Source organism: Microtus ochrogaster, chromosome 5, assembly GCF_000317375.1.
Source record: "Microtus ochrogaster isolate Prairie Vole_2 chromosome 5, MicOch1.0, whole genome shotgun sequence".
NCBI lineage: Eukaryota > Metazoa > Chordata > Mammalia > Rodentia > Cricetidae > Microtus > Microtus ochrogaster.
The window spans coordinates 82587505-82598269 of NC_022012.1; the positions used below are offsets into that span (position 1 = coordinate 82587505).

At 45.6% G+C, this 10765-nt stretch overlaps 1 protein-coding gene across 2 annotated transcripts in view; it reads left to right on the forward strand.

The window, feature by feature from the left end:
• Elp6 (elongator acetyltransferase complex subunit 6) overlaps window positions 1–2502 on the forward strand; it is a 16996-nt gene extending 14494 nt beyond the window's left edge. For both annotated transcript variants that reach the window (XM_005347990.2, XM_013346467.2), the window contains one exon: window positions 2012–2502. In XM_005347990.2, the coding sequence (XP_005348047.1) occupies window positions 2012–2140 (129 nt within the window). In that variant the 3' untranslated portion in view covers window positions 2141–2502. The remainder of the gene's footprint in view (window positions 1–2011) is intronic.
• Window positions 2503–10765: the final 8263 nt, after the last annotated feature.

Consider the following 10765-nt stretch of genomic DNA (forward strand, 5'->3'; position numbering starts at 1 on the left):
TCTGTGAGTTCGAGACCAGCCTGGTCTGCAGAGCTAGTTCCAGGACAGGCTCCAAAGCCACAGAGAAACCCTGTCTCGAAAAACCAAAAAAAAAATAAATAAATAAATAAAACCCAAAAACAATAACAACAAAAACAAAAGTAAAAAATAAATTCAGCACTTGGGAGGCAGAAGCAGGCAGATCTCTGTGAGTTTGAGGCTACCCTTTTCTACATATTGAGCTCTGGGTTAGCCAGAGTTACATGGTAAGTCTGTCTTTAAAAACAATTTTAAACAGCAACAACAACAGAATCTTAAAGTGGCCATACTTGTGGGCCAGACATCTCCTGCCCCCGCAGTTGTCACCACTAGAATGTTTGGTGGGAAGCTGGTTTCTGCCCCTCTCGTGGTATTCCTTTTTTTTTTTTATTTTTTTTTATTTTTCAAGACAGAGTTTCTCTGTGTGACAGTCCTAACTGTCCTGGAACTCAGGCTTGTAGATCAGGCTGGCCTTGAACTCACAGAGATCCACCTGCCTCTGCCTCTGCCTCTTGAGTGCTGGGATTAAAGACGTGCGCCACTACCGCCCGGCTTCTCACGGGGCTCTTGGAAGCTGTGCCTTTACACTCCGTTGTCAGGATGATTCCTGGAGCTTCCGCCTCAGCTTCCACTCGGGTGCAGGGGGGGCATTGTTGAGAATCTTGGCAAGTCTGGCAGGTTGAGCCCAAGCATGCTATGTTGGAGCACTTGTGGTACAGCTTGGGCAAAGGGTAGCTGACTGGGCAGCTGCGGTTTCTCTCAGCCTTCCCCAAGCGTTTCAGTCAGCTGGAGCATCAACTGTAAGTGTCTTTCCTGAGGCTTGTAGAATGTCCAGATTCTAATGTGCTGATTTCCCAAGTCAGTCCAGCTGACAAGCACAAAGCCACGCCTAGAACAAAGACCAAGAGACTGGAGAGATGGCTCAGCAGTTATGAGCACTCGCCGCTCTTTCAGGAGACCCAGGTTTAGTTCCCAACACTACCTAGTGGCTTCCAACCATCTGTAACTCCAGTTCCAGGGGATCTAATACCCCACCTCTGGCCTCCATGGGCACCGACACTCACCTAGTACACATGCAGCTAAACACACGCTTATACACATAAAATAAAAGTAACAATTTTTTAAAAAAAATTTAAAGAGTGGTTAGTGATGTACGTATAGCTTAGTGTTAGAGCACTTGACTAGCATGTATAGGGCCCCAAGTTCAAACTCTAGCACTAAAAAATAAAATAAGCCAGGCAGTGGTGGCACACACCTTTAATTCCAGCACTCGGGAAGCGGAGGCAGGTTCTCTGTGAGTTAGAAACCAGCCTGGTCTTCAAGAGTGAGTTCCAGGACAGTTAGGGCTGTTACACTGAGAAACCTTATCTTGAAAAACCAAAATAAATAAAATAAAAAAGGAAGGAGGAAGGGGTATGGCAACACATGCCAGCACTCTGGAAGCAGAAGCAGTAAGCTCCCCATGAATTTGTGGCCAGCCTGGTCTACATAGCACAGTTGTCTCAAAATTACTACAGAGCTGGGTGGTGGTGGCGCACGCCTTTAAACCCAGCACTTGGGAGACAGAGGGAGGATGAACTCTAAGAGTTCAAGACCAGCCTGGTCTACAGTGTGAGTTCCAGGATAGCAGGGCTATGTAGAGAAACCCAGTCTGGGGGGCAGGACTGAACGAGGACAGTAGAAGGGAGGACAGAGGAGGGGAGGGGAAACTCACAGAAGGGAAATACACAAACTACTGCTCTTCTTTGGAGGATTTTTTCATCCTTTACTTCTTCGTGAGAAGCAAACACAGCTGCTGTAATGGAGAGGTGACCTTGATTTTTCTGTTGGCTGATGGTGTTTATTGTAAATGTTGGTCCTATTACCATATGACGTATTTGCCTGAGCTATCATAGCAACCTCAATGGGAGGTCACCAGGAGGCCCAGTGGGATGCCTGGTGGAGCGGGTCCTTGGCTGCTGCCTACCTTTCTTCCTTCTTCTCCTCTCCGCAGCTGAGGATCCTCTGGAGGAGGCCGGCACAGCCCACAACCCAGCGGGATCGAAGCCTCACTTACCAATACAAGATACAGGATAAAAATGTGTCCTTTTTTGCCAAGGGAATGTCTCCTGCTATTCTGTGACCTGGTTGGGGACAACTAAGTGACTTTGGATGGTTTTGATGTGGAAGACAAAGCAGCTGGGCAGGAATGGGCATCGGGCCTTTGACAAGCTCTTTATGCTGCGCAGCTCCACTGTGGCCCGAGGATTGAATGGTGCTGGGAGGAGTGGGTGCCTTTGTTCCCCAGGACTCTGCTCAGTGAACACAGCCGCTTCTGCTGAGAGAGGCTGCGGGGAACCAGCAGGATGGAACTTCAGCCTCACCTGCCCATTTTTGGTGGCTGTGCCTTTAAGAGCCACTGCAGGTGGAGTGAGCAGTCAGGAAGCTGTCCTGAATGGCAGCCGCCCAGGCTGAGACTAGAATAAAGATGGTTCCCACACCAGGCTTCCTGGAGTTGTCTCTTTCATGTTTCGTTTCCATCTTGCAAAGGAACTTTTCCTTGAAGTCCAGTGAGAAAATGGGCTTGGAGAGGAGATGAGGATATTTGAGGCCTAGAGCAAGCTGTGGATAATTGAGCCAGACTCCAAGGCCATAATTGCTGACTTGTGTTCCTGGAGACAGGGCAGGTATAGCCACCCACCAGACAGTTCTTGGAACCAGTGGTTTTGTGTGTGTGTGTGTGTGTGTGTGTGTGTTGAGGGACAGTTTGAGACAAGGTCTCTCCGTGTAGCTCTGGATATCCTGGAACTCTCTGGCTGGCCTTGAACACAGGACTGAGAAACCTTGTCTCAAAAAAAAAAAAAAAAAAAAACTGGGCAGTGGTGGTGCAGGCCTTTAATCCCAGCACTCGGGAGGCAGAGGCAGGCGGATCTCTGTGAGTTCGAGGCCAGCCTGGTCTACAAGAGCTAGTGCCAGGACAGACTCCAAAGCTACAGAGAAACCCTGTCTCGAAAAAACTAAAAAAAAACAAAAACAAAAACAAAACCCTTAAATAAATAAAAATATTTAATTGGGGGCTTGCTTTTAGTTTCAGAGGCTTAGTCCATGATCATCATGCAGGGAGCATGGTGGCAGGCATGGCTCAGGAGAAAAAGGGAGGGGGAGGGAAAGGGAAGGGAGAAAGAGAGAGAGAGAGAGAGAAATTGAATTTTTGAAACTTCAAAGCTTACCCCCAGCAAAACCATTCAACAACCTCGTTCAACAAGGCCATAACGCCTAATCCCAGGCCTTTCAAACAGTTCCACTCCCTGGTAACCAAGCATTTGAATGTATGAGCTTAGGGGGGCTGTTCTTATTCAAACCACCGTATGTGGGGAACACCGGAGATCTGTGTCACTACCAGCAAGATCACCTTAGCTGCTGCCTGCAAAGTGTGCCACCAAAGTTCCTCATCCGGCAAGATCAATAGGTGATGGCATTACCAACATAGACTCCATTGTCACCCGCAAATGCTGGCTGTTGCCAGCAGAAAAAAAATTGTGGCGAAATCAGGGGTGTGGCTGGCTTGGCTCCAGCGGAAGGGGAAGGGAGTGCTGTGGAGCATGGAATCCCACTGAAATCAGGGATGAGATCGCGAAGATACTCTACTTCTCAGGGAAAATGTTCAGGGTCCTGGCTGTCAAAGAGAAAGCTGCTTTGTTTCCTGAACAGGGTCTCACTATGTAGCTCAGGCTGGCCTTCAACTCATACAATACTCTTGTCCCAACCTCTTGAATCTTGGGATTGTAGATTTATGGCATCATACCCTTTTTTTTTTTTTTTTTTTTTTTTTTTTTCGAGACAGGGTTTCTCTGTGGCTTTGGAGCCTGTCCTGGAACTAGCTCTGTAGACCAGGCTGTCCTCGAACTCATAGAGATCCACTTGGCTCTGCCTTCCAATTGCTACCATGCCCAGCTATTTAATTCTATGTGAGTGCCTTGTGCTGGCAGAGCCAAAAAAAGGGGGGGATTGAATCCCTTGCAGCTGGAGCTGCAGATGGCTATGAGCTACCACCTAGTACTAGGAGCCAAACCTAGGTCCTCTGCAAGAGCAGCAAGTGCTCTTAACCACTATGCTACCTCTGTAGCCCATTTATTATTTTAAAATAGTTTATTTCAAGCTGGGTATGGTGACACAAACCTTGGGGGACAAGCAGGTGGATCTATTAGTTCTAGGTCAACATGGTCTATACATCATGAGCTCCAGGCCAGCCAGGGCTACACAGTGAGACCCCGTGTCAGAAAACCAAAACATATTGTAGTCTCAAACAAACAAACAAAACCCCTATGATTTTATTTTAGTTAGTGTGTGTGTGTGTGTGTGTGTGTGTGTGTGTGAGAGAGAGGGTATATATCCATGAGTGCAGGTCTCTGCGGAAGCCAGAAGAGGGCATCTATCACATCTCCCAGAGCTGGAGTTAGAGTTGTGAGCAGCCTGCTTTAGATGCTCTGAACAAAAGTGAGGTCCTCTGCCATGAGCTAACTGATAGGGCATTTTCTACCCCTGACTCCATTTATTTGACATCTCCAGAGAGAGCAAATCTATAGAGACAGACTATATTAATAGTTGTTTGGAGGCTGTGAGTGGGAATAGGAAGTCATTTAACCTCTCTAGACCTCAGTTTCATCATTTAAAAAGTGGGATAATAATTCCTATTTCATGGTTTTATTTTTATTAAAAATTTTGTTTATTTTTACTTTGTGTGTGTGTGTGTGTGTGTGTGTGTGTGTGCCACAGCACACGTGGAGTTCAGATGTCAACCTGTGGGAGTTGGTTCTGTCCATCTGTGCACCCCAGGCATCTAACTCAGGTCTTCAGGCTTGACAGCAGTACCTTTACCTGCTGAGCCATCTCAATGGCCCAGGATTTTTTAAAAATTGTCTTATGTGTATAGATATTTTGCTTGCATGTTTGTATGTACGCCATGTGTGTGTGATGCCTACAGAGGCCAGAAGACGATGGTACTGGAGCCCTTGGAACTGGAGTTACTAGATGGTTTTATGTAGCAAGTCTTTCTCTGTCCCACCTGCCAGCTCCCAAATAACCACACAGAGATGTATTAACTATGAAAGCTCAGCCTTTCTTAGGCTTGTTTCTAACTAGCTCTTCTAGCTTCAATTAACCCATATCTTTTAATCTGTGTTCTTTTATGTGGCTCAGTTACCTTTACCCTGTACTCCACATGCTGTTTTCTCCCCATTGACTGGTGACTCTTTCTTCTTCTCTGAGCTCTCTCTGTCCAGAAGTCCCACCTATACCTCTTGCTGTTGGGCATTTAGCTTTTTATTAAACCAGTCACAATGAAACATCCTCATACAGTGTAAAGGAATGTTCCACAACAGTTGTGAACTACCACAGGGGTGCTAGAGAACTTGGGTTTTCTTGAAGAACAGTTTATTCATCTATCTGTTTGTTTATTTTGGTTTTTCAAGACAGGGTTTCTCACTGCCGTGGAACTCACTCTGTAGACCAGTCTGACCTCGAATTCACAGAGATCTGCCCACCTCTGCCTCCCTGAGTGGAGTGGTGGGATTAAAGGCGTGAACTACCACCGCCCGGCTGAGTAGCGTTCTTAAGTGCTGAGCCACGTCTCTAGCTCCCCCACCCCACCCCAGTATTTTTATTTATTTATGTTTGCAGTATTGGGGACTGAACCTAGGGCTTCATACATGCTAGGCAGAACTCTACCAGGGAGCTCTAGCACCAGGCCATATTTTTTGTTTGTGTTTTCTTGAGAAGACCTTGAACTTACAGTGATTCCTCTGCCTCTGGATGCTGGAATTATATTCTGTAAATTGTCTTACTGTATCCTTGGTATACAACAGATGGTGAAGTTCTGCTAGGAAATACAGACGCTGGATGAACATCAATGCAGCATTGAGAGTTTGAATATTTTAAGTGGCTGTGTAACAGTAATTACAGTGACTGCCACTTACTGGAATCAAGGCATTTTGTGCGTTCAAGTTCTGTTTTAATTTCTTTCAAAAGCCTCAGAGGGTGGTGTTCTTGATTATGTCCTGGGCCTTGGCTTGGAGGTTGACATTTCCTGAGGTTAAATAGATTCTCTCAGCCACAGAACTGTGGTTCATATCTGAACTGGAATCGAAACCAAGGAGCCTCGTCCTTCAGCAGCTATTTTTTCTCCTTTGTGTTGCCAATCGCTATCACTTTTTTTTATGTGTGTGTGGGGACTTTTTGAGACAGGGTTTCTCCATACAGCCCTGGCTGTCCTAGAACTCACTATGTAAACCAATCAGGCTGGCCTTGAACTCACAGATTCGTCTACCTCTGCCTTCTGAGTGCTGGGATCATGGGTGTGCATCTTCATGCCCAGCAAATGTTCTCCTTAGATCCATGGTTCTCAACCCTCCTAACGCTGTGACCCTTTAACAATGTTCTCCTTAGATCCATGGTTCTCAACCCTCCTAACGCCATGACCCTTTAACACAGTCCCTCATGTTGTGCTGACCCCCAACCGTAGAGTATTTTCTTGCCATTTAATAATTGTAATTTTGCCACTGTTATGAATCATAATGAAAGTATCTGATATGCCACCCCCAAAGGGGGCTCAACCTACAGGCTGAGAGCCACCGCTTCAGAGGTAGTTTCTGTGTTTGTTAGATAGACTCATTCTCTAGCATTGACGATTGTTCTGAGGATTAATTGAGATCAAATGTAAAACTAGGCACAGGAGAAAAATGTAACTACTGGGAGTTATTAACTTTTTGGTGATTTCCTGTTTCATTTAGTTTGTGTGTTTTAGTTTGATTGGTTTTGGTGTTTCAAGACAGGGTTTCTCTTTATAACCCTGGCTGTCGTGGAACTCACTCTCTGGACCAGGCTGGCTTCGAACTCAGAAATGAACTGCCTCTGCCTCCCAAGTGCTGGGATTAAATGCAACAGTGTGCCACCACTGCTGGTGAAAAAATTATTTATTTATGTATTTATTTATTTATTGGTGAGATATGTGTTTCTCTGTGTAGCCCTGGCCATCCTGGAACTCACTTTGTAAACCAGGCTGGCCTTGAACTCAGAGACCCTAGTGTTGGGATTAAATGTGTGTACCACCACTACCTGGCTTCCATTTAGTTTTGAAAAACTTGAATTTATTTCTCATGGAGACCAACCTGAAGTTGGTTGAACTTCTCTTGGATTGTTATATGCATATACTAAAATCAGATTATCTGTAGCTTATTGGAAATGCATAAGCAATAAGATGGATTGTCAAACATTGTAATGTATGCCTAAAATCCCAGCACTCAGGAGGCAGAGGCAAGAAGATTGCTGCAAATTCAAGGCCGACCAGGGTTAGCTCTGTCTCATCCAACCAACCAATCACTCAACAATTCAAACAGACAGATAAAGAAATAAAACAAATTCAAGTTAAAAAAAATAACTACTCTTCTACTGTATGTCTCTATAGATCTGCTTTCAAGGAAACGGAGTCGGGGCTGGAGGACGCCTCAGCAGTTAAGAGCTTGTGCTGCTTTTGCAGAGGACTTGGGCTTGATTCACAGCACTCATATCTAGCTGCTCAGACCTGACTATACCTCCAGCTCCAGGGGAGGAAATGGACACCTTCTTCAGGCCTCAGCAGGCACCTGCGCTCATACCTACCCTCACATAGATACACGTGCGTGCAAATGATCATAAAAACTAAAGTAACATCTTTTTTTGTTGTTTTCAAAAAATATTTTTAAAATTTTAATACTTTTTTTTTTTTTTTTTGCTTTTTGACAGACTGTCCTAGAGCTCACTATGTAGACCAGCAAGCCTCCAACTCAGAGATCTGCCTGCCTCTCTTGGAAGTGCTGGGATTAAAGGAATATGACCCTACACCTGACTAACATAAAATCCTTTAAAATAACAAAAGGGACTAGAGAGGTGGCTTAGTGGAAGTAGCAAGTGCTCTTAAAATATAATTTCTAATAAATTTTTTAAAAAGCTGAGCAGTGGTAGTGCATACCTTTAATTCCAATATACTTAGGAGGCAGAGGCAGGCAGATCTCTGAGTTAGAGTCTAGCCTGCTCTACAGAGTGAGTTTCAGGACAACCAGGCCTACACAGGGAAACCCTGTCTCAAAAAGCAGAGACAGAGACAGAGAGAGAGATTTACATGTGCAGCCAGAGTAAGCGTGGAGTCTGTGCTGTCAGTATATGGGAATATTGTCTGCCTCCTTCTTCACTGAAGTACTTTCCCCATTCCTCTGAAAATCCTCGTCCAAGCCCTTCCCTGCATTTGTCCTTGGTCTGTCAGGCTGGCCTGCCTGCCTGTGGTTACCAACAGACTGACTGACCTGCCCTGACCTTGGCTTCTCAGGCATCTTAGGGGAAAACCACTTTCTCCCCATTGTTAGATATGAGACCCAAAGCCTAGGACAGGGGTCAGCAGCTGTACAGAAAAGCTGCTTTGTGTCTCTCCTGTTTGGTTCTGTGTCCTGGACTGTCTGATCTGAATGCAGAGTCCCAGGCTAGCCGTGGTAACATAGTGATATCCTAGCTATAATCAAACAGACAGATGCTTGTGTCTGGGAGGCTGGTTTGGACGAGTGCAGCATTGGTGGAGTGAGGTTGGGTGGGAAAGGGAGGTGTGGGCGTAGCAGCGGTTCCCGGGTCCTCTGTTCCTCTCTGCAGAGAAGACTTGTTCAGTGGGCCCAGGGCCCAGCAGAACTCTGGTTTAACTTTTCCTTGGTGACTGTGCTGTGATGTGAGTTTAGAGACACAGTCTTTTCAGGAACTTAGTGGTGAAAGAGCTCAACCATGTAGGGCCCTGATAGGCTCAGTCCAGATACTGTAGGTGCTGCTGGAGAGGGTGCTCAGTATGGAGGCTCGCGTAGCGTTTGTATTGTTCTTGGTGTTGGAAACAGATGTTGGTGCTGAACAAAGACACATGCATAGGAGTAAAATAACTTAGCAAGGCAATTTCTTTTTCTTGTTTTCTTCCTTTCTTTCTTCCTTTCTTTTTTCTTTTGGTTTTTCGAGACAGGGTTTCTCTGCGGCTTTGGAGTCTGTCCTGGAACTAGCTCTGTAGACCAGGCTGGTCTCGAACTCACAGAGATCTGCCTGCCTCTGCCTCCCAAGTGCTGGGATTAAAGGCGTGCGCCACCACCGCCCGGCTTCTTTCTTTTTTCTAAGGATGGGCTGGTGAGCTTACCAGGGCAGGAAGTGCACTTGGTTTTTATTCTAATACAGGTGATGACTGTGTCTTTCCCCATTGGCTGAAGTCCAACCTCAGTATTTTGAGATTAATTAGTTTTAAAAGAATATATGTAAAGGAAGTTAAGAAAATGGGGAAGGGATTGTCTGTTCCAGGCCATCACATTCAGGGACTATTCTGTGTGTGTGCACATGTGCGTGTGTGTTGTAGAAATTAAACATTTTACCAGGTGGGGGGGATTAAAGGAGTTTAATTTTCTCTCTTTCTTTCTTTCTTTCTTTCTTTCTTTCTTTCTTTCTTTCTTTCTTTCTTTCTTTCTGACAGGGTTTCTTTGTGTAGCCCTGGCTGTCCTGGAACTTGCTCTGTAGACCAGGCTGGCCTTGAACTCACAGAGATCTTTTTTCCTCTGCCTCCCAGTGCTGGCATTGAAGTCGTGCACCACCACTGCTTGACTAAGATTTTAATTTTCTACATAAAAGTTTTACAAGGTGGGGGAGGTTTATGGAATATTAGCCTTTGGAGGGCAGGCTACCTTTGATAAAAATGAATACAAACAAACAAAAAAACCTATTTTTCACAAGTGAGGCCCTGGACTGCAAACAGCTCTGGGAGAACCGAATGGGACTCAGTCATAGAGCATAACCAATGACTTGGGTTCAAGTCCAGCACTCAAAACAAACACTTAACAAATAAAACTAGAAAGACAGAGGCAGTGGTGCAAGCAGAGAAAGAAGTGACCGAGAAGTGAGGTCCTCACTCCCAGGGCTGCTGAGAAGGCAGATGTGGTATCTGAGGGGAACAGCCTTGCGGAGAGCGATCTAAGGTTGCAGGTAATCCTTGAACTGTATAGCTAGCCCTGGAACTCAGGAGGAGCTCACATCAGTTTTGCCTCAGACTTTCTCTCTCTCTCTTTTTTGGTAAAGACTTATTTATTTATTATGTACACAGCATTCTGCCTGCATGTATCCCTGCAGGCCTAAAGATGGCATCAGATTTCATCACAGATGGTTGTGAGTCACCATGTGGTTGCTGGAAATTGAACTCAGGACCTCTGAAGTTGAAGTGCACTTACCCTCTGAGCCATCTCTCCAGCCCCTTGGCTTGGACTCTTAAATGCTAAGATTACAGGCATTCACCACCGGCCCCGGTGTTTTGGTTTCCTATCTGTTGCTAGAATAAAGCACTAACCCACATTAATCTGGGATGGAGGTTGGGGCTAGAGAGATGGGTCGGTAGTTAAAGCACTGTTGCTCTCACAGAGGACTGTGTCCTACTTCCAGCAACTACATGGTGGCTCACAACCATCTCTAACTTCAGTTCCAGGGGGAGCTGAAGCCCTCCTTTGGGCACTAGGCACACATGTGGTGCAAATACACACCAGCAGGAAAACACTCATACACATTGTAAAACTTTAAGACAATTCTGAAGCCGTTTCTGACAATTCTGAACCCTCTCAGCCTCTGTGCCTTAGTGCTTACCCTTCTCCCCTGGGAACCAAGGACCTAACAGCTACATATGCACGAATGTTCTCCAGAAATTAAGGCAAGATAACCTTTAAGATGTTGACTCAGT